This window comes from Rousettus aegyptiacus, unplaced genomic scaffold (assembly GCF_014176215.1).
Source record: "Rousettus aegyptiacus isolate mRouAeg1 unplaced genomic scaffold, mRouAeg1.p scaffold_m13_p_13, whole genome shotgun sequence".
Taxonomy (NCBI): domain Eukaryota; kingdom Metazoa; phylum Chordata; class Mammalia; order Chiroptera; family Pteropodidae; genus Rousettus; species Rousettus aegyptiacus.
Window position 1 is genome coordinate 48,568,148 of NW_023416288.1, and position 23,848 is coordinate 48,591,995.

At 50.7% G+C, this 23,848-nt stretch overlaps 1 protein-coding gene across 3 annotated transcripts in view; it reads right to left on the reverse strand.

The window, feature by feature from the left end:
* Positions 1-13,431, reverse strand: part of ACTR3B (actin related protein 3B) — a 42,757-nt gene extending 29,326 nt beyond the window's left edge. Inside the window, exons 1-2 of one of the 3 annotated variants that reach the window (XM_016163945.2) lie at positions 13,318-13,431; positions 2,845-2,900 (exon numbers count right to left, since the gene is read on the reverse strand). In XM_016163945.2, coding sequence (XP_016019431.1) covers positions 2,845-2,900; positions 13,318-13,361 — 100 coding nt within the window. In that variant the 5' untranslated portion in view covers positions 13,362-13,431. Of the gene's footprint in view, positions 1-2,844; positions 2,901-12,918; positions 13,026-13,317 lie in introns of all 3 variants that reach the window. The other 2 variants (XM_036230621.1, XM_016163949.2) reach the window with 2 other exon arrangements.
* Positions 13,432-23,848: the final 10,417 nt, after the last annotated feature.

Here is a 23,848-nt window from a genome sequence, read left to right on the forward strand (position 1 = left end):
CGCAGGACTGAGACACACAGGAGCGCAGGGCCGCCCCCCCCCACCCCCGCACGCGGGGCGCCGCCCTCCCGCTGAAGAGGCGTGTCCGACCCCCTCGCGGGCCCCCAGGGCCGGGGCTGGGACAGCCGGCCTCCCACCTGGAAAACACACCTTTCTCTCTCACGCCATATTTAAAAAGTACACTTACATAGAAAGTCTTACGCCTTTGGAGTAGATACGCATTTTTAAAAAATAGCAACAATCTATAGAAGAAGACTGACAAAGCCGACTATATAAAAAAATTAACTTCAAGGTAAAAAGAAATTATTTTAAAAAGATGTTGGAGACGACACAGGTAACGAATTCGTATTCAGAGCGTGCAAAGAGTAACTCCATAAAAAGACCCGGAGTGCAGCAGAAACGCAGCAAAGAGGTGAAGAGGCACGGAGAGGCGCCTGAGCAAGGAGCGCGAGGCAAACCCACGACGAGGCGTCTTTTCACACCCGTCGGGCCGGCAGGAATGTAAGTCCCACGGCGGCAGCTGAGTCCGGACCTGCGGACACAGGCGTGCCCACTCGCTGCCACGGGGGGACCGGGCGCCCCGACGTGCTGGAGAGCGGCGCCCTGGGCGAGGACGCCCTGCCCTTGCTCAGCATTTTCTCCCGGGAAGCTGGCGCGCGGGAGGGAGGTACTTCCTGCACCATTTGTATAACAGACGATGGGAAAATGCCGAAATGAAAAAAAATTGTTGGAGACGCACATGTAGGAACGCTGGTCTTGATCTGTACACCATAACACTGGTAAATCTTAACAAAACATAGCATTGAGACGTGTTTCAAAAGAACAGTGCAGAAATTATTCACCGCACGGTACGTTTTGGAAATGTTTAAACGCACAAACGATGACACACGTGCTTACCGTTTCCTGGTACCTGTAACACAGACTCACGCACAGACTGGGCACGGTGAGAGCCGGCCAGACGGGGGAGCGCGGGGCGGGGAAGGGCGGAAGGAGGGAAGGAGGCGGTCCGTCTTTAGGTATTTACAAGGCGAAACCGTGTTCAAGTTTGTTTCTCATCATCTTTCTGGCTTCTGCCCTGCAAAGGTTCCGACGGGCCAGGCCTGAGGGCTGCCGTGCCTTCTGACAGTGAGAGAAACCCGCTGGTAAGAGACTTCGGTTCCCGCCCTACTAATGACAAGGCACACGGCGCAGACAGCTGGACCCTCTGGCAGTTGAAATGCCAAAGCGCTAAAGCGCAGGGTGCAAGGTCAGCCTCACGGCCTTGCTGCACTGGACGAGGTTCAAAGCCAGCGTGCGCTGGGAAGTCAGGAGGTCCAGCTTATCGATTCGGCATGGAATGATCACGTGCTGGGACATCACAATAATAAAACTCACAAGCGACGGACGTCCCCGACAGAACGCCAAGCCTTCTGGGCTGAACCGTGTTCCCTCGAAACGCATGGGTCTGAGCCCGCGCCCCACGTGCCCGCACGTGAAGACAAGGCTGCCGAGGAGCCAGGAAGGTTAGATGCGGTCACGAGGGGGGCTTCATCCAACGGGAATGGTGTCCGTACGAGAAGAGGGAGAGACACCGGAGATGCGCGTCTCGGCCACAGACAGAGAAAGGCCAGGTGAGGACACAGTAAGAAGGGGCCGCATGCAGGCCGAGGAGCAGCCCCCCGAAACCAATCCTGCTGCCACCTCGATCCTGAACTCCATTCCGGGACACATCTCTGTTCAGACGTCTAGTCTGTGGCGGCTGGCTGTGGCGGCCCTGGCAGACCAATAACCGAGTCCTGGGTTTAGAACGAGGACGCAGCAGACCAACCGCGGCCTGTCGAGGACACACCGTCGGTGGTGTCAGGGTCCTCGGACCTGGACAATCCAAGCCGTAAGCCGGTGTCCGGCCGGCAAGGAAGCGGTGTGGGAGGCGCTAACGCTCGCAGGGCCCCGGGCACGCGTCCCGGGATCTGAACGCACGTGCTCCCAGCAAGTCCCTCACCCCCCGACTCAAACACCCTCCAGCTGTCCTGAGTGGCCCGCGGCCCGTACCGGCCACGAGAGCTGGTGACATCACCACGTCGCCGGCCCCAAGACAGCGATCCCGAAGACCACCGCTTACCTCGGCAGAGCGACGCTGACCGGGCAGTTTCGCTTCGCTCTAACTGGTGTACCTGCTCGTTGGCAAACCGTCTCCAAATAATAACCCAGAGTTTAACGGTTCCAGAGAAGAATTCCACCCAGTGAACAACCGACCTCGCCCTGGAGACCCCTGTGGGAAATAAAGGCGGGGCAGGACGCTCTCCTGCCCAAATGTGAGGACGCTGCTTCTTTATAGCTTATCATCCTCTACTGACGAAATTTAAACAAAAACAGAAGACTTCCGGAAACAATAAAGTCATCAGGCCTCTCATACCAAAAAAAAAAAGTCTTTCAATAGAGGACCTGGTAAGCACACTGGACGTTCAGGCCGCAAAGCTGCTACTAAACCTGTACTTACTTAAAAACTACGAATTAACCTTATGGAATCAGATATGCTTCCTCTAAATAGCTCGGACACTTATGAGTGAATGAAAGGCCCCTACTAACCACCCTAGCGAAACTCCAGTGACAGTGACAAAGGCTGCAACAGAGAATCAAAGCACATGAAAATTGGGAGGAGGGGGGTGGCAATTTCAGGTCACAGCTACAGCCAATAGCAGTATTCAGGAGCCAGGTGTCAAAACAAATGACCCTCCCAGGACCCGGCACGATCTTCTAAAAGAAGATGGCAGTGAGAGACTACAGCTTGGCAGACAGAAGTAGGACGCTTCGGACAGTTTGAGAACACAACCCTCACGAGCCCGAGGGCGGAGCTTTACTTACATGAGGGGATAATGAACTGTGGCTCAGTGTTGCCTGCGTAGCCAAGCTTGGTGTACCTAAAAGCACAAAGTCATCAACAGAGGTTTAGACAGCAATACTCTCCTCCAGAGCTCACTAACTAACGTCTTTTATGATATGCTCTCCAAGTCCTAAAGTAGGAAGCCTCAAAATATTCCCTTGAAATTTAAAAAAAAAAAAAAAAAAACTTGTGATGACTGAGAATCAAACACTAATTTCAGATAAGCAAGTAGTTACCAAAATGTAAAGTATCATGCTTCTTTCTATGGGGAAAATTCTCGTACCCATACAGGAACACATAAACCACATTTGTGTATCTCTAATAACTGTAAAAGGGCTTCTACACTCTTAATCCTTATGAAAACCCTGTGAAGAAAGTAAATGTCACCCCTCCTTCGCCAGTGAGGACACCGAGGCACTGAGATGCTGCGCAAGGCCACACAGCCAGTGAGCAGGGGGACCCCGAACCCCAACCCGCGGGCGCCGCTTCCAGAGCTGGCTCTCGGAAGCGCATACTGCCCGAACGTCTTGAACTTTCGGGGAGCAGGGCTAGAAAACGATTACATACTCTCCGTAGAGCGTCACGGCAGGTGTCTGGAAGCGGCGGCCGCCCCCCGCGGCTCTGACGGAGGCCGTCTGTGCGGCTCAGTGCAGGACGAGCCCACTTTCTGTCAAGAGCCTCTGATGACAGATTCCAAAAGTCTTGACTGAAATGAACGCCAAAATACTATCTGTTCCAAAATCATTTGTTAATCTTTTAAAATTAAAAAAAAAAAAAAAAAAGAGGTGTGGGGGCGGGACCACTCCCCAGAACCATCTGCTGGGAATGAGGAGTCGCATGAGCTGCCGCCTCTGGATGCGGCTGCTGGGAGGAAGAGCGAGGCCTGGACACCGAGCGCCGCGCGCAGTGACGAGGACACCGCGCTGCCGGACGTCACCTGACCGGCCCACTCTACCAGTCCACTCTAGACTACAAATTCTCTCAAGAAGCTTGATACTGAGTGTTCTGATGTGGTCCAAATCCTAATAAGTAAACTGTATAATTTTAAATGTAATTTGCTATACGTTAAGTTTACAACTTTTGAACAAATAATGAATGAACAGGATTTGGGAAGACACAAAAAGTAAGTCGGCTCCACTTAAATCACAGCTTGCTGCTCCGTCTCCAGGGACCAGAGGTCTTGGTGCCCCAAGGGCCTGGGCCGGGCCAGGCTCGGAGACCCACCAGGCCACGGGGAGTTTCCACAAGGCGACTCCTACCTGAGGGCCTCCCCAAGTCCACAATCCCCAAGTGCAAGTGTGCCCTCGAGTTCCCGCTCCACGGCTCAGCAGACCCACAGGGAGGGATCCAACCAAGCCAGGGCCCAGGGGCTTTCTAGAATAAGGGCAACAAAAACTGAACTTTAAAAATTCCAGATCACCCCCAACTCGGCCATCTTTCTGCAGTATATTCCAGACAATAAATATAGATAAACTGAATTACTGACCCAAGGCTAAAGAAGCCTACAGGGTCCAAGAAGCAGGCCAGAAATTACTGAAGTCATTGCATCTTAAGTCTGTGTTTTTAACAGGCCCCCAAAATACATGCATCTAGCACTTAAATAAGTCCGCCTTCCCACGCTGTTAGCATTCTCAGTTGCACGGTGAGCAGAACGGAGTTCCTTTTCTTGCCGGCCTCTGCAGCCCGGCACAGTGCGCGGCCCACAGGGCACGCGCCGCGCACCCCTGCCGAGCGCGCGCTCTCCAGCGGCCGGGCTGCAGGGGAGCTCCGGGGTTTGGAAGGGGGCACGCTGAGGGGCATCTGATGGGACCAGAAAAGACCACGGCCACTGTCTAACACGCTCGATCACAGACGAGGACACGCTTATTTTTGTGCAACAGGGTTATTTTAAAAAAGAAAAACACTGGAAAAAATATAGTCAAATGCCGACATTTATTAAAACCGGGCACGAACTGCCATTCTGTTGGGTGACTTTCCGAGTTTCTGAAAGGCAGCAGTGCACGGTCCTGGTGAAGACCACGCGCTCCGGCACCAGGCTGCCTGGCTTCCGACGCCAGCTCTGTCGCTTGCTAAACGTGTAACTGTAGGTAAGTTGCTGTACCTGTCTGTACCTCAGTGTCTCCATCTGTAGAATGAGGGTCATGACGATCTCATACGGTTAGCGAGGTACACATAGAATAGCGTTATCTACGTCTTCGTTACTGCTTTTACCAGTATTTTCCTGCGTGTCTGAAATATCTCACTTAGAACCCGGGCGTTGTTTGACCGTGCATCCGTGTCCCTAGTCACGTCATCTGGTCTTTCTGCTGTACACCGCTCTACCCCACAGACGCGCTAACTTGTCAGAGGTGGCAGTGAACCAAGCAGACTCCAGGTGTCCTTCAGGAACTGTCTCATCTGCATCCCGAAGTTCTGTGCCCTGGAATCGTAAACGACGGCCCGTGGCAGCAAAGGTCAGAGCGCAAACGGACCAGAGCACTTCGAGGCCGCAGCTCCGCGATGCAGCGGGACAGCGATCGTGCCACTCGGCCGCGGCTGCGTGAGGGCCGGCGTCCCGCAGACGGCCGTCGAGCCGGCCCCTGTCAGTGCCCCACGGGCACCCTGGCAGCGGTGACATTAGCAAACGATGATTTTCAGGACTGAGGCAAATTAACATTATGACATATTAATGTTCTCATGTATTAATAACTCACTAGCCAATCTTCGCTTACCAACCTAGTAAAACTAAAACCACTAAAAACATCAGTGAAAGCACCAACCATTCAGATCACTTTGTGATAATCTCTCTGAATCTTCCTGTGCTGTTCCTTAAATAGCATCGAATGCCCTTGAAGTTTTTTTCTTTGAATAATCACAACATAATGAACATTTAAACAAATTTTTTTTTTTAAAGAAACATTATTTAATAAAATCTTTGTCAACACAGGCCGTCTCAAACTTCAGTGAGAACCTACTCGGTAGAACGCTGCACCTGTGACCTAATGAGTGTGGCCCTAGGCGCCTCTGCTGGGACAACCCAAGGCTGGACCGCATGCCCACTGGAGATGACCTTACACTGAAACAGCTCAGTTACAAAAAGAACAGAAAGCAGAAGCAGCAAGAAAAACACAACTCTTAAATACGGAGAGTGTTCAGGACAATACGGAGAGTGTTCAGGACGCGTTTATGGAAACAAAGAAGCATCTTTATTTTATTACAAGCAGTTTGCTGGCTGGAAACCATGTAGCAGGCGCACTATGAGGACTGGGGCTGGGGGCAGGGGTGGGGGGGAGGGGGGAGGGGCAGGTACTCACAATGTTTCACACAATGTTTGCCTATTAGAACCACGATTCCAAGTTGAGTTTTTTGTTGCAGCATGGCCTAACACTTATCCCCAGGCGCCTTTAAGATCACCTGGCTGGGCTTCCGGAAAAGGAGCCAAGCTGATTAGATCATGTGGGAAGCTTCGGAACTCCAGATTCCAGGGTCTGTCCCAGAAGCACAGAGGAGGTGCCTGAGCATCTGTACTGCAAACACCTCCGGTCCTCCTCCCCATGGTCCTGAAGGCCGACCGGCTTAGGAAGCGCGGACCACACTACACCGCGTGGGGCCTGCCTTCACTCCCCACCCCCGTGCTCGCGCTCCAACAAAATCACCTGCCCCCTGGCACGGCACCAGACAGAATGCGCCTACGCTGCTGGACTTCGGTACCAGTCAGAGTCCAGAAGGAAGGACTCGGCTGTACCAATTCTGTCTTATTTAGAAAACTGTGCTTAGGTGGTCTACGAAAAATGTCGTACACACTTTTCGAGTCAATATATTTATGTAATTAAAATGTTGTTAAAAAAAAAAAAGAACCTAGGCTCAATCTCGTATTGGGGGGAAAAAAGAGACCCCAAACAGAAACATTTAATCCTTAGGAGATGATTGACAGTGGGGGGCAGGGAGGGGATGGTCTCTCAAACCAAAAGAGTGAAAAACTAGAATCATCCCTATTAAAGTCAGAATTAAGCCAAGGAGACCTACCATCATTACTCTCCTTTAATACTGTTTTGGAAGAAGTAGATAACACAAGTCACGAACTAAATAAATGGAATAACAGTAGGGAGGAGAACAAAAATTTATTTCTAAATCATAATTATACACCTAGAATATCTAAGGAAATTTAAGTGAAAAACTAAAAGCAACAGGAATTCAGGAAGATGGCCAGTTACTAAAGAGACAAAACCCAACAACGTTCATACCTAAACGACAAGTAAGACTACCCGCCGGATGAAAAGACCCCACTCGCTCGGCACCCACGACGACATGGAATGACAGCGCCCTTAACGGCAGTCTGCATGATGTGCGTGAGGAACTCTCCACACACGAGCCAATGAACTGCAATATGTCATACTCGCACAGGAAGGGTCAACGGTTTTAAAAGAAACGTCAAATATCACTAAATTCACCTATAAATTTAACGCAAAACCATTCAAAATCTGGGCCAATACTGAAGGAGATGATGGTAAATTATACATGTGTGTAGTAAAGGTTGAAGAGTCATTATAAAGAGAAGTTTCACCCTATCTGTCAAAATTCCGGATGCATGTGCCCTACGGTCCAAATAGCACGATTCTAGGAATTTACCCCACAGAGGCACTTTTCCACGTACGCAAAGATACGCACAAAAAAATGTTCCTTACAGCATGATACCGAGACAATAGCAAAGACTGGAAACAATGCCATCAAGAGAAGGTATATTAAATATAACCATTCAATAAAATGCTACACGACCATCGAAAATGCAGATTTATATTGCTGCCATCTACAGATGTATAATACAGTTTGAAAGTAGCTACGAACAGCATATATTTTCTGAAGGGAGAGAGCATCTTACTACGCTGGCTCAAAACGTAGCATCAGCAATGCAACTTTAGGCAAGTACAGCAGGCCGGTCCTTATTTGACCCAAACATTTTAAACGGTTCTCGTGCAAGGCTTCCCACTCTCCCTGTTGAATGCCACTACCTTTCCACAGCAGAACTTTCCAGTCGGAATTACTCTGCCTCCGGCCGACTCGACATGCTGATGTAGCTGAAATTCCTCCTACAAGCATTTGTCTAGAACAGAAGGTGACAACGTACGTGCAACTAACATGTTAGAAAGTGGGAACGTGGCGCGTTAGGACAGTGCATTTCCAGGGATCGCTCCAGGGGCGTCCTTGTGCCCGAGACCCTTCTGAGGCCCAGTCCCAAACCCCAAACTTCAACCGGAACAGCTCTCCTCCCTCTCAAGATTATCGCAGTTAAACAGAGTGACCGCGCCTGCGAATATGGTTCTGATACGGTTCTGATAAGACTGAAATCGTCCCCAGATCCTGATGAGATTTCTAAAGACTACAAGCTTCTCACACTGTACGATGCAAATTAACATGTGATCACGATCTTCAAACGTCCCCTGGGTTGCTGAATAGGAAAGCCAGTCTCCGTTCGTAAGACACAGAGTTCAATATGTACATTCAATTTGTTATTCCATCTAAGTCCAATATCCTTCTGTCTATTTGATCTGCAAATTTTACATTACCTAATATATTTGTCCATTTCTCCTTCTACGGGCAGCGTTTTTTTTTGCTCTATGTTTGATAAATATAATTTCAAGCATTATCAAGTGAACTCTGACTTCCAGGTTAAAATGGCAGACTAAACATCTAATTTCACTCTGTCCCGAAGCCCCAGTAAGACCAAAGAAAAATGACTTTTAAAAAAATATGTTAAACCAAAACAATATGGAGAAAAGAAGAAGGGGCGACAGCAAAACCGGCCCCGGGGAGCGGAGACTCAGCGCGAGGGGGAGAGCGGCGGCGGCGGCTGAGAACCAGCCTCACGCGCTGGGACCCGCACGGGCTCGGCCGCTACCCGGGGCGCGTGGAGCTGGGATCGAAGGGCGCGAAACTCAGGGCCCGGCTGAGACTCCCCGCCCCACACTGCTGGGCATCTCCTCCTCCCTGACCCCGGCATGCTCCAAAATCTAAAGACCCTGATACCAGAAGATTCCCCAACAAACACCGGCCTCTATGACCCTCGGTGAAGCTCTAAATCAATAGGCCAAATCGACACATTCAGAGGCTCCATCCAATAGCGCTTTAATTTTCTGACTTTTAATCATAAACGGGCATCCAGAAATGACTGACATGTGAGGAAAGCCTCTACCATGAAAGTACAGAGATGAAAACACATCAGAAAATCAAGTCGGAGGAAACAAACTGTAGGGAGAAAGCCCACGACCACACACACACTCACACCCCACGATCATCGCTATTTTATGAGAAGATAGTACATCAAAGAAACAAGAACAAGATACTATTCAAAAAGAACATTTAGAAAACAAAAAGATCACTTGGAAATTAAAAATTTAGAGTGAAAATGAAAAAGACTAAAGAGAAGAGCCAGAAGGTAAAGTGAGGAAAACCCTAGAAGAAAAAAGACAAAACGATGGAAAACGAGAGAGAAAAGATAAGAAAATCAGAGAAACAGCCCCAAAATTCAACACGTGAATAACAGGAGCTCCAGGAAGAGGACACACACACGCTGAGATTGATACAAACATCTAAATAAAATATTGACATAATCTACACGTCAAAACACAATCCAGCGCGATCGAGTGGGGATCATGCCAGACTGCAAGAGTGGTTCGCTACTAGGAAATCCAGTAACGTGACGCATCGTGTGAACTGGCTAAGGAAAAAAACACACGTTCCATTTATGATGAGGACATCTGACAACATGCAGCACCCACTCAAGTCTTGACATTCCGAAAAACAGAAACCGATGGCTACCTTCTTCGCCTGCTATGTGCACATGCACGTGCACGTGCATACATGAATATATCTGCATACATATGTGTATGGATGTATCCACACGGGGAGCAGCCCAGCGCCTTTTAGAAACACCAGAAGCTATCTCACTATGGAAAGGCACAAAATAATGCCCGCTAACTCCACTACTATTCAACATTATTTTGGAGGTAATGGCAAATTCAGTATGTTCCCTCCCCTCCCCAAAAAAGGCAATTAGAACCCTAGCAATAGAAAGGAGGGGTAAAACATTATCTTTGTTTGCCAATGACAAAATTTTGTGTCTGGAAAACCTTAAAGATAAAGGAAAAAATTCATACAAACAGTAAGGGTATTTTGTAAAGTAGCAGGTTATAAAATTAACACAAAAATAGACTTAATATATTCAAGAAAAACAAAAAATATAATGAAAAAGAAGACACCATTTATGACAATGGAAAAGAAAATCATGGGCCTAGGTGTAAATGTCCCAAGAAATCTGCCTGAGATAGACATAGTACTCTAAGGCACAAAATAGACTTGAACAAAGGGAAAGACAGAACGTTTCTTTGATGGGGAGACTAACGGTCCTCATCAACTTATAAATGTAATACAATCCGAATAAAAGTGCCATCAGGCGACTCTGCCCTTGGAACTAGGGAAGTAGATTATAAAGTTCATTTGGAGGAATGACAAGCTCAAATAGGTGGGAAAACTCTTTTAAAAAAAAAATAAAAAAGAGGATGGGCAGGGAAGACCAACCCCATCAGATATTAAATCATCCTAAAGCCTTAGTAATTAAAACTGTGGTACTGCTGCATGCACGGACAGGTTAATGCACACAAAACAAAAGCCAGAAATAAACACAAGTGCACAGACAAATTTAGTACACAATAAAGGCAGCAAATTCAAGCACTGCTTTGATTTTCTTGTTTTTCATAGTGATATTGAGATAAAAGGGACAGCCAAGAGGAAAAAAAAGGCAGAATTGGCTCTAACTAGGTCCATTCCTCATACCCTATCCCAAGATAAACTCCAAGTGGATGAGAGATTTAAATGAAAAGATGAAACAATTTTTTAAAACCATATAATATAAAAATGGGGGGGGGGGACATGACAGCCAGCGTACAGTGCTGGATGAGGGAGGGGCGGGGAGAACCCAGGCACAGGAATCCAGGTCGCCTATGGGCTAACGCTACGGCACAGCGTTCCGTTTTCTGGTTTTGATCATCAGACTGTGATTATACAAGGGGTCCCTTACTCTCAGAAAGTGTACACTGAGGTATTTTGGTATAAAACCACATGACACCTGCTCCCTATACCCAAACTGTTAAGAAAAATAATAACACAGATATAGAGAATGTTAATAGCTGGTGAAACTACATAAAGAATATAGTTTTTTGGCTTTTCAGAAGATGAGAAATTTTTTTTTTAAATAAGTATAAAAAATACAAAAGTATTCATTAAAAAAGTTTGGTTACGAGAACAGAGACTAGCATTTGTGGATATTTGCTGAAAACTATGCTGCCTCGTAATTCAACAAACGAAGCTTGACCTTTGGAGCAAGCAGATCCCTTGGTCCTACAACCCTGGCCCCAGCACACCTGTGCTCGGAGCTGGCCTCGGAGTTTGCTAGAGGATGCTAGGCTACCAGCGTGAAATTTATTTGCTATTAAAAATACTAGTTAGTACACTGTCTACTGAGTCATTAGTGTCCACTATGGATGGTTCGGTGTGAATTTTCCTTTTAGAATTTAGAACTAAGAAAAGCTCTTTCACCTGAGAAATAGGTGCTTCTCGTCTTCCCCGATGACAGGAATTACGTAACTGACAATGACTCCTCTAATTTTGTCAGACAGAAGACTCCAGCAGCGGCTGGCCTACACCTTAGGGTGACTCTCCGGGCCCATTCTATTCCTTGGTCCTGTTTATTTTTATGTCCATTTGACCCCTTTATGTTCTATTTTGAGGTAAAAGTCAATCCAAAAACCATTTTAGCTCTCTGGGAAATATAAGAACTACTAACATGCTTTAAGTAACTTTAGGCTCTTCCAGGCTGTTCCTTCTAGCCATACACTGGACACAGGGAATTCATGGCTGACAGGTCATTTCCATGACAGCATATGTCCATATAAGACCCACTGGGAAAATTCTCTGCCACTAAGTCGACACCAAAGCCTGTGACAGCCTGAAGACAATGCCATGACTTTGGGGCCTAAAGCAATGATATACTGAAGTTATCCACCCAAAAGAGCCAAGTTACATTTATCACCAACCTCATAAGGTCCAATCTGAGCACGACGTAGGTGTTTACAGCAACAATGATGAGACAGGTCCCCAGCTACTAAAATTAGAGGTGACCAACTCTGTGGGCATTATTTTATTGCTACTACCAAGAAATGCCTTGTATTTCCATAGTTTGACAAGACCGAAAATACAAAGGTAAAAGTATAAATGAAAAATACTTTTTCCTGTTTCCTTCACTCTTGACGCAACCAGACCTGGGGTGGGTGTGGTGTGAACACCAGACTGCGAGAGGAGAGAAGCACAGGGAGCTGATGACTTGGAAATAGGGGGGTTAATACCAGTACTGATGTGGGCTTGTGTTTTGAGCTGCAAAATGACTTCTAAAATAAAGAGCCACATACTCCTGGTACATGCAAAGAGGCAGTTTTTTTTTTTTTTTTTTTTTCACCACTACTGTGGCTTCAGCAGCAAAAGAAGAAAAAAAAGGATCAGGAGGAGATGGACTGCAGCAAATTAAAGACACCCCCACAAGGTTGTCAAGGAAACCAAACCAAGAGTGCTTCTCTGTGGAAAAGAATCGAGGCTAAGGTGAACATGCCATGGAATCTTTTGTGACAAAAGAAAAAAAGATTAAAATTTCGTCTTGAAAAATCTTTAAGAGGCTAAATTTACTCCCACGCTTATTAAGTACTTCATCTACAATGCAAGCGGGCAACCCTGAATTTCCAAACTACCAGGTGGACGGATTCAGTACGCGCTGGCCAACCAGCTAGGCTTGGGCTGCTGGGAGCACAGGACATATTTCAAAGACCTGTTTTGCATATGTTAACACCTAAAGTGGCAACGACAGTCAAAAAGTAAAGAGGGGGAAAATATACCACGAATAGGCATTCCCAAATTTAGACTTTGTTTTTCAAAATGGAGGTGTGGGGGTTTTTTTTACATTTTTTGTTTAAGCTAACAGGCAAATCTACACAAACAGAAGCAAGAGCTTGGCCCAAGCGAGCCATGCGAACCTGGGGAGGGACCGGGCGGGCTGCAGAAAAGGTGTCAAGTCGGTAGGTGGATGTAACCTCCGTCCAAGTTAGGCGGTCAAGCAGCAGCAGCAGCAAGGAGAGAGGACCTGCGCTCGGGGACCCAGAAAGGGCCGGTTTAGGGGCGTGAGGAGGTAGCGGCGCCGATGGGCGGGCGGGCGGGCGGGAGGCGAGCCCCGGGAGAGGGTCTGCGGCCACGCGCCCGAAGGCTGGCGCTCCGGGGAGGCGGCGCGGGGTCCGCGCGCGGCGCCCGGGCGCAGGGGCGGGAGGCGAGGCGAGCCGGGCGCGCTGCTGCCCCGACGGCCCGGGTCGAGGTGCGTGACCGCGCGGCCTCCGGGCGCGAGGGGGCGCGCCGCGGGGCAGGGGCGCGGCGGCTCTTACCCGGTGCCGCAGTCCACCACGCAGGGAGGCAGGGAGCCCGCCATGCTCCGCAGCGCGCCGCTCGGCCCACGCGGGCGGCCCCGCCGGCCCCGCCGCCGTCCGCTCGCCTCCGGCTCCCGGCAGGCTGCGCAGCGCCGCCGCCGCCGCCGCCGCGGAAGCCCGGATGCTCGGCCCCGCCCACGCGCCGCCGCCCCGGCAGCCAATCACGGCGCGCGGCCCCGCCCCGCCCTCGGCCGCCATCTTTAGTGCTGGCGGTGCGGTCTCGTTGCCCACACGCCCGGCCTGGCCGCTGAAGAAACTGTTAACTGACTTACCGCGAACGTGACCCGGTTTGCGAGACCTGGCTCTGTCTCATCCTGGAAGTCTGGGCTCGAATGTCGCCTTGTCGGGGACGTTGTCCCCCGCCGCACCTTGCTCTCTGCCTCAACAATCTATTGCTTTCATTCACAACGCGTGAAGCAGATTTTTTATATGTATTTGTAATCTGTCACCTCGGCGGACTATAGGAACCGCTAGGTTAGGGCTCGTGTCCTCAGAAGCACGTGGCTGCCAGTATCTGGCTAGAATTGGGTTTGAGCGGCAAGAAAGGGAATGACAACAAATACTGTCTGCTTCACTCATCGTTTTCCTAATTAAACCGTCTTTTCTCACTCATTCTACTCCCTTTCACTCTTCGAGCCTCTGCTTGGAATTGTCCTTCAAACAAGTCATCCTATTGACCCCACCAGAGTGTTGCCGCCTCTGTGAAGCTCTCCCTCGGTTGCACGAGACTGTCATGCTCCTCAGTGCTCCCAGAGCTACTCCTCCATCCTCCAGCCTGGGCTCTGATTCGGGGGCAACATAACGGTCACGTTTCCGCAACCCCGGTCACCAGGAGTAGAGTCAGGCCGTGTACAGCAGGAAGTCTAAAGCTAAGAGTGACGCTGTCATGTCTATTTTTACATCTTCAGTTCATTGGGCGCTACCTGGCATCTCATAGCCACTCGAGGAGGCATCACAGAACAATCTCCAGGCAACCTTTAAACCTCTCAGTTACACATAACGCTTGCTTTTATTCGCTTTTTTCTGCCTGCTTTTTTTAATCATGGAAGCAAATAAAAGTGAATATTATGTATCACTTCCGTTAGTGTTCTGTTTTTTTTCTGTATATTGCAACACAGTGTTCTTAGATCGCAAAGTCCTGTAAATCAGAGGTGGATGGCATCACTTTCGACTGTGTCTAGAAAAAAAACCCAGAGAGGAATAAACCTCACGTTCTGTAAGCAGCACTTCAAGTACAGTCTCTAGTAGTCATATAGCTAAGGAGGTCTGCTGCCTCCAATATAGTTTGCGGAATTCTCTCTACTCGTAATGAGAGAGACGTTTCAGTTGGCTGTCTTTAGCAAGAAGCAGCATTTCTTTGTGATTCTACCCAATAGCGACCTTCTATTCCACCCACTCCCAACAGAGAGACACTTGGAAACAGGACACTTTCTGTGCAGAATTCAGCATCTCTTCTTGGAGGGACGGGTGGCCATTTCACAACTACTATCCTTAGCTCTGCCCGATCCAGCACCTATTTCAAACAGACTTTTAATAAACACCTTTTGATGCTGGTAACGAGACGTGTTTATGCACACGAAGACGCCTTTAAAAAGTAATCGGGGCTTAGAGATTGCCAATCTCATGGGATTTAGTCAGTGAGCTCTGGGACAATGCGATTGTATTTTCCTGCATATAACTAGGTGTACTGGGCCAGGAAGGGAAAAGAACATAAAAACTAAAGGCTGTCTCCAAAAACGGCCCACCCAGTAGCTCTGTGAATCTTAAATCGCAGAGCCGTAGGCAGGAGCGATCTGTGTGTTCTCCGTTGCCATGAGGATGCCGATAGAGAAAGGAGTCCAAAAAATTAGTGCCCCGTTCCTTTGAAAGTAGTTGGCATTCTCCTGTAAGAGGAAGGGCCTGTCACTGCACTCAATGGACCTCCCGGAGGTCTTGGCAATAGTGGGGGGAAATGGTCCCAGCTGCAGGCATCAGCCAGAGCCTGCTGACTGTGCCAGTCGGGAATGGGTCCCAAACCACAGGACTGCAAAGGAAAGAGGCGTCCGTCGATCCGACCGTGTTCCCACCGCTCCCCCTGCGTCCACAGCCCTGCTTTTCATCCTACTGTCCCTCCACCGAGCTGCTCAACAGCCTCCCAGTAGCCGCCCCGTCTCCATGCTTTTGCCTGACCAGGACGCTTCTCTGAGATGCGTCATGCAAAACACAGGAAGTTGATGCATCATGTCCGTCCCCTTCCCCACCCCCCCCAACCTTCAGCGACTTCCTGTTCTTACGGAATTTGTCGTCAACCCTTCTTATGACATTCGAGGTCCTCTATGACCCGTTCCCGAGTTACCTTTCAACTCTCCTCTCACATTACGCCCTAGACACGTTCGGGCACGGCAGCCCACATGCCCGCCCCTCTGCGTTGCCGGGTCTCCGGGCGGGCTCCTCCGTCTAGAACATTATTCTTCACCTACGCCACCCTTTCCATCCTTCGGGACTGTTCAAAGCTCACTCGTCCTTCCAGTTCTGACTCCAGGCCACTTCATTTATTCCTTCCGCCAAAATCGGGTGAGGGCGTCTTTACGCCCATAATCGGACTCCTTCGCTGACTCTGCGTCCATGATCAGAAGCGAGAGATGGGATCTGGAGATGGGCATTTTAAACGGTCTTCTATCCTGCCAAGCTGCGTCGTGGTTTTATTTATGACTATTTTCGGTCCAGTTCTTACCGAGAAGCGAGTTACAGTAACAGCTTAGTTTGCAAAGCATTTCCGTCCATCGACACATTCGATCTTCTTAACAATCCCTTGAGGTAGATGTTAATAAATACCTCTCTTTGTCAAATAAGAAAACCGAGGCTCATGCTTTTCAAATTAGGATATATTACATTTTTAATTTCGTTCTGAGCACCTTCTTTAAGCCCTCCCGAGGAAAAAGGAAGATGCTAACATGTTGCAAAACCATCATCTGGTGAGCGTTGGTGCAAGGTGTGTGGCAGAGCCAGGAGCCTGGGCTAACCTGGCCCTTCAAGAATTTCAAATGCACTTTGAAAATTTCGAGCTCTTCGCCTTGACTGTTTTCTATTGCCAGTAACAAATGCCCACGAGCCCCCGTCAGGCAGTCGCTATATGTTCTAGAGACTGAGTAGTAGCCAATAAAAATCTAATTCTTTTGCCAACGGGCATGAAACTGCTGAGCAGTGTGATTGGATGCCAAGCAATCTGGACAGAGCGTCCTGCCAAGAGCCAGGTCCAAATGCTTCCTGCCACGGTGCGATCTCACAAGCAACAGGTTTTGGAGGGGTTGGCTTCCTGGGGGCCTCTCCTTTCCTTAACGATGTTCATTCTAGAACACTTTTTAGAAGCAGCACAGCAGGAACTCTTACGTATTTATAACAGAATGAATGACTCGAGACCATGCCACTTCGAAGTATTTCCACCGGACATTGACTTCTGGGCAGGAGAAGGTGTGCAGGGAAACGGAGGAAGGTCTTAGTAAATGGGGTGGAGCGAAGGAACAATGACCAGTGGAAGGGGGGGTGGGATGGGGAACCCACGCCTGCTGGGTTTGTCTTCTCATCCGGATGAAGTTCTGATTGCAACAATGTGTACCTGAAAATGGGAAACAAAACGATAACGTTTTGATGTCTTATGTCACTGTTTCTTGTACTTGCTTACTTATCACGATGCAGGACCGTTCTAAGCAGGAGTAGTGTGCAGAAAAACATGCAGTCGTGGTACCCCTGGTCATTGTGACTGATAACAAGTAGCCGTCAGTTCAGGTAAAAATCAGATGGTATTCTCCATCCAGACGTTTTTAATCCTATTAGTTTATACCAATAAAAATGTATAAGATTAATCGTACTTATTTATTGGCATATGGAAAGAGCCCAAATTTTGCGGTCTTTCAGAACTATTTCTACACGAGTTACTTAACATCTCTGAGCTTTAGTTTCCTTATCTGGAAGGAAGAGTTTTCCCGCATTTTATAGTTAGCTTATGGAAATCCCAGGCACTGTCACATGGGAAGTCTCAATGTCGCTCAGCAGGTGCCTTCCTCCGCCTCGTGATTCTCTTAACCTCAGGTGTGTGTGGCCGTGATCGCACAGCTCTATCTGGGCGTTTGGATTATAATGAAAGAATTTTAAAAGGGGTCGAAACAGGCCTATCCTCCTCACTATTGCTTAAGATTTGAGGCGTTTTCCCGTGAGTGGAGATGAGCTGTATTTAATCACTCATGTCTTTCTACCAACCCTTCTTTGCAACCAAAGACAGTTATCACGGTGCTAAAGATTTTGCCATTCCGAGCTAAGTCACCTGTCGTGACGGGAGGTGCAGACTTGGAAGCCCAGGTGCCTGGGTGTGGATGGCAGGTCTTATGACGGAGTGCCTGGCAGCGGGCCCAGTGACCGGGCTGTACAGGTGAACACCTGTCAGAGCGTGCAGGAGAGGGTGTGCTCAGGAGTCGGCCTGAGGACATGCTCAGATAGGACGAGGCAGTTGCCGTGAGCACCGAGCAGAGAGCTGCTCATCCCGACCAGGAGGACAGGGCCAGGCTCCACAGATGGGGAAATGTTAAAAGAGAAAATAATGAAAAGCCGGGACAGGACGACAGCGTTTGCAGAGGCACGGGGCTCGTTTCAGGAAACGACTCGTAGCCCAGCGTTAGCCGATGCAGGATGCACTGGCCGAGGTGAAGTTAGAAAGAAAAGCTTGAAGCCAAACTGGGGAAAACCTTCCGTGCACTTTCTCTGGCGTTGGTACTTCACTCTAGGCCAGAAACACCCAGATTTTTTCGGGAGAGAAGCATGCGTATGTGGCCTGAGGGCGTGGGAGGGGGAACCTGGGGGTGAAGAGGTTGCTTCGGGCACCTCGAGGCAGTTCCAGTGGAGTCACGGTGGCCACAGGGATAGAGAAGGACGTTTCAGTGGTGGAAACAGAAACAAACGTTCTCAGGGGCCGGGTGGGTGGTTTCCCAGCGAGGCGGAGGAAGACAAGGCGAGCGCCATTTCCGCGTGGACGGCTCTGTGCGTGGCGAAGCCGTGACCTCGGGTCGGGGGCAGGGTGGGCAGGGTCCCTTGGGGGCGCTTGCAGCTGGCCAGGCAGCCGGTGGAGCAGAGGGGAGACTCCGCTCCCTGCTGGAGGCCGCAGACTGACAGCTGCCGCTGCACAGGGCTTGGAAAGGGCGTGGTCAGCCTCGGGGCTGTGGTTCAGCTTCGCCTCCGTCCATGACCCACGGACAGACACATGTCGGGACTTGCCTGCCGCAGCGTGAGCTTCCTCGTCCCAGCTCTCTGAGGCTCTTCCCGCTGCCGTATCTTTGGCGCACGTCCCAGCTTCAAGTATTCGGTCCCCGTGCGTGTATTTGTTCTGGTCAGATTGCGTGTCCCGGCCTTTGGCTTGAAGCACACGAGCGCCTCAGTTACCCGTAACCCACACGTCCTGTCGCCGGCTGGCAGCGTCCCACACACACACACACACACACAGAGACGGTCCCCGACTCAGTCCCGAGCAATGGCGTGGGCATTCCGCAGAATACTACACAGCAGTGAGAAAGCGCACGCCCCTGCTGCACACAGTGACGTGGCCAACCGCGGAGAGTGCGCACTGTCTGCCTCCCCTTCTGTGCGGAGTCGGAGCGGGCAGGACGCCGGCCACAGGCCACAGGTGCGACTGCGGCCACAGGTCCAGACGCAGAGCGTCTGGCTCCTGGTGAGGTGGGGTGGGGGCGGGAAGGGACGCGAGGACACTTTCACGTGCCATCAGGACGCTCTCGTTCCGCTGTACACACAGGGAAAAGTTTATCGAACTGTGGGTACCGACTGTGTGTTATATCCTAACAAGAAAGTAGAAATAAAAACCGATAAACCTAAATATAAACCTCCAAAATCCTCCAGCCCTTAGTTACCATGCTGACATATTGTTACTCATTTCTCTATCATCATTTCATGTGTACCCTACAAATTCGCCTACAAATTGTTCGAGTTCTGTTACAATTTGCCTTTCTCTCTGAAAGAGTCCGCAGTCCCCGCCCCGTGCCCCCCTGAAGCGCAGAGATTCCTTCACTGAAACCGAAGCCCCCTTTCTAGGGGAAGTGCCCAGGCAGGGGGAGTCAACAGGCGTGGCCGTATCTTGGTCATCACACCGCCGCCTGTAAGAGCCCAGAACACAACATAAATGCTCAGCAAACCGTCGCATAATCGAGGATTGCTCGCCAGCAGGCCAGGCTGCCTCAGAAAGCCCTACGACGACATCGACGACATCGTGAATTCAGGAGCAACTGGGGGGTCCGGGTAAGAGCGTGGACTTGACACAATGGGACGGCGGGGTCGGGGCTTCTTCCTCGGGGTGCGCTTCGCCGTGGCTGTGGGACAGAAATGCTTTGGTCTCTTTGATTTCATAGTTCTTAAGTTTTCAACTACCCCCACCATGGAAATTCTAGCTGTTCTCTAGGGTGAGACGTCAAAATCCGGATGTTTTCTGTAAAAAGAAGAGGTCGTAAATTAGAAAAGTATTGATGCCCATGATTAAAAAACAAACAAAACAAACCCGAGATGTTCTAATTTAAATTACAGTGGCCAGAGAGTGAGAGAAAGAGAACTATTAGTCTGTTCGTGGGTGTGGGCGAGCTGCCGAGACTTCTCACTTTCCTGTTTTGCTTGCTGGAATTTCAGATTAATTTCCCGGTGGCGATTTTCACAGATTATTTCAGCTGGGCATCAGCAACTCCAGGAACCGCCCGCTGTCTGTTCACACGGGGGCCTTGGGGCTGCTGCCCACAGCTCCGCCCCGGGGCGGGGGTTGGGGAGGGAGAGGGGGGACATTCCCTTGTGCCCCCAGAGCTGGCCCGGCTTGGCCTTCTCCCACCCCTTCGGCTAGAGCTCGGGTGGATTCTTCCAGACTACCGCCCTCCCCCCCCCACTTTGCCCCCTCGATGTATATATAAAAGATGCTTGGGAGAGCTCTGGACGGTCTTAGTGACTTTACCTGGCTGTGCTGCTGGTGGTTTAGGCTCCAGGGCCCAGGGGCAGTCTTCTGGCTAGCCGTTTTTGGTTCAACAAAACCTTACTTACAAAAAGACTCTCAGCCGTGAAAGTTAAAAGTTTTTTTTGTTTGTTTGTTTTTTTTTGTTTTTTTTTGTGCTTAACTCCCATGCATTTAGTAAAACTAATGTATTTCTCTTCGGATTTGTCCAGTTGCGATTAGATGTCCCTTAACAGAAATCTTCCCTCCTCGTCCTTTTTCTCCTTCCCTTTTTCCCTCGTTCCTTCTCTTCTTATGTCTTATTTCTTCTATCTCCTAGGATCATCAGTCCACTTAAAAAAAAAGTTCCTCACGTAGACTTAAGACCGACTCCTCCTCCTGCTCCTTTAAGGAGGTAATTGACCTGATCGACCCCGTGTCGTGTTCATTTGATCATTAGTCCAGCCAGAAGAACCTGAAGGGTAATTTCCCCTCCCCGATGACATATAGGTATAGAGCCTATGATGTCCGGGACGGAGTCGGCATTCAGGGTGTGGTTTTATAGGCTTGTAGGTAAGAAGAAGCTGGGATGGCAGACAGGCAGGTAGGGAGGGAGGCAGCGTGGCTGGTAGGTAAGTAGACAGCCGCGGAGAGGAGCAGAAACCTGCCAGGTGTGACGAAGGGTACAAGGAAAGCGTGATCAGACGATGCAGAACAGGGCAAATTTCCCCGAGCGGGAGACACCAAGCCTCGCACTGGCAGAGAAGAGGGTCCTTTGGCGGAGAGTGTGGACAGGATTCCACACGCACGCCGGAGTTAGAGTCCGAAGGGAAGTTTATTGGAGAAGGGGTGACACAGACAGAGTGTGGGCTCCTCTCGGAGGCAGAGAGTGACAGGGACTAGGCGGGACTCAGAGGGACAGAGACTAGAGAGAGACGGAGTAGAGGCGCTGAGAGGGACCCCGGGAGAATTCAGTTTATACATCACTCTTTAGTCCCTGTGAGTTAACAGTTTAAAGACTTTGTTTACCCGTTTTCTTCGATATGGACATAGGGTGAGGAAGGGGAAGGGGAGGAGTACGTCCATGAAAAAGCAAGACCGCGAAGGCAAAGGGCCTGCCGGCGCTCCCGGCCTTCATTCCGGAGGTTCCCGCGGTTTTAGCCGTAGGGGGTGAGCCATATTGTGTGCAGGAGGCCACTTCACGACCGTTTTCCTGTTTCGCCTTAGCAGGAGTGGGGGATGCCGTGTTAGCCATCCCTGCAGGAACCTTCCTTTGTTCTGCAAGTGCCCCCGGGCCTGGCCGCCGGGCTGAGCAGCACAGTGCGATGTCTGATGTCCTTGACGTAGTTAACAGTTGAGTTCTCTTGCCTCCTCCCTACGTTAAGAAGATGTATCTGAATAATTCCCTAGGCCACACAGCACTCGGCCCCAGGCGCCTTTGTGCCTGGCACCTGGGTTTGCCAACGGGGGTTCCTGATGTTGAAAGATAGAGCTGGGGAGCGAGGACAAACATGGCTGCCAGACGGGATCCGGTAAAAGACGGTCAACCACGAAGATGCTTGCGCCTGACTGTCCAGGCTGTGGGGTGACCACAGCAGGTGCAGGTCAAAAAAACAGGCACATACATACCCTCGCCTCAGATGCTGAGCTGGGAGACAAAAGATGGGTCCAGGCCACCACGGCCGAGCCTCTGCTCTTTCCCTGGGCAAGATTTGGGGCCTAGGATGGCACTAAGAACGGGCAGCACACATAGGAAACGGGGAGAAAAGAGGCAAATGTAGCGAATTCTATTAAATGCAAAGCCAGCGACGTGACTTTCGGGCCCCCAGCACAGAGCGACAATGTGGGGAGCCTGGTTCAGAGAGTATTAAGAATTTCAGGACGGTGTCGGCAGCGTTGAACCACGCATGGGCCCCATTTGTACAGGTGCTGCACCTGTGAGGGTGACCTGGCTACGAGCCCACGGCGCCACCCTCATGCCGCGGTCTGCACACCCTGGGAAACCGGGCGGCCTGAGTTTGTCTGCAGGCTCCGCGGCCCAGTTCCGGCCGCCTCCCGGGGACCAAAGAAACTCCAAGACGAAGTCTCTTTTCTCCCCCTTAGAATCCTTTCAGTGCAGACTGGTGGCTGAGAGCCTGATGTGGTCCTCAGAAGTGGTTTGGGGGTTCCCATAACACTTGAAAAAAATGAGGAAGGCGCGTGCCTTTTTAGAGGGGGGATGTCCGGGCCCAGCTCCTGGGGTCTCACGAGTGTGTAGACTCGGTCTGAACCGTGGTCACGAAAAACGTTCCTTGTTTGGGATCGTTATGTGATTAAACTTGTACATCCAGAAGGCCTACGCCACCAGCGAATGCGCAGGCCCACTCCGCGGCCGGGGTCGCCAGCCCACGGGGCCTGGCGTCCTCACACTCTCTGGCAGTACCCGCAGTGGACACCAGGAGGCAGTGTTGGCCGCCTGCAGACACACTTTGAGCAGCGGTTTTCTTCCTCGTGCAGATCCCCTCGCTGATGGATTTGAACCTTCACTGCGAGGAGGCGCAGGGACCCCCTTAACTGCGCACTTCGCAGCAGTTCGAGGAGGGTCGGGGGTCAGTGTTTCCCCCCCCCCCGCCCCAGGTAAAGGTGCAGTGCCATGAAGCCTCTGACTAAAGAAAGCCCCAGGCACCGGCTCTGACTAGAGGGAAGTTTCCTCCTTGATGCCAATGGCCCGAGGCTTAACAGCTTCCCTTTGCTGCCAAAACAAAGTACCGGGAAGCTGAGAGCAGCGAGCCCCAGTCTGCGTTCCCGGCCACTCCCCAGAGCTTGAAGCGGCCTTGCGGGGGCGCGGACCCCACTTCCACCCTCGCGTGCTCGGGACCCCCGAGCTCCCAGGCCGGGCATGGGCTGCAGCTCTGCAGTGGTCAGCCTTCTCCTCGGACAGGGGGTCAAAGGCGACGATGCTTCCTGGGCACAGATAACTACACCGCGCGGCGTATTTCAGGGGATGACGGGAACTGGGCGGTCCCTGCTGTAGCATCTGCAGATGACGCAGGGAGAGGTCCCCTGGGACTGCGATGACCTCGCTCCACAAAAGGTGGCACCTGACAGAGGTCTTTCGGCCCGAGGAAATGACCAGAAGCGGGAAAAGCACGCCTCAGGCTGAGGGGCTGTGAGTGGGAGACCGACCTCTGGGAGACCCTGGGGAAAGACGACGGGGGGCGCGTTGTCAGAAGCACAGAGGACAGGTTAGGACAGGGTAGAAAACGGGGTTGGACACGTGCAGACCGGAGCCGCTAGGGGCATCTGGAGAAGAACCGGCTGAGCAAGCGTCTCGTGGGAAGATCTGAAGAACAGAATGCAGGGAACACGAGCAAGAAAGCACTTTTTAAAAGTTACAGCCCACATCCGGCTGAGCCGGGGCGGGAGGGGGGGGGGGCTCGGGCTGTCTGCATGTGAACCCCAGCTCCCTCACTCTGGCCGAGACCCCGGGCGGCTGGCCTGTCACCAGGGGTTCATGATGAGTACGACCGTGTCCCTGAAGTGTGGATGACACAGATGGTCCAC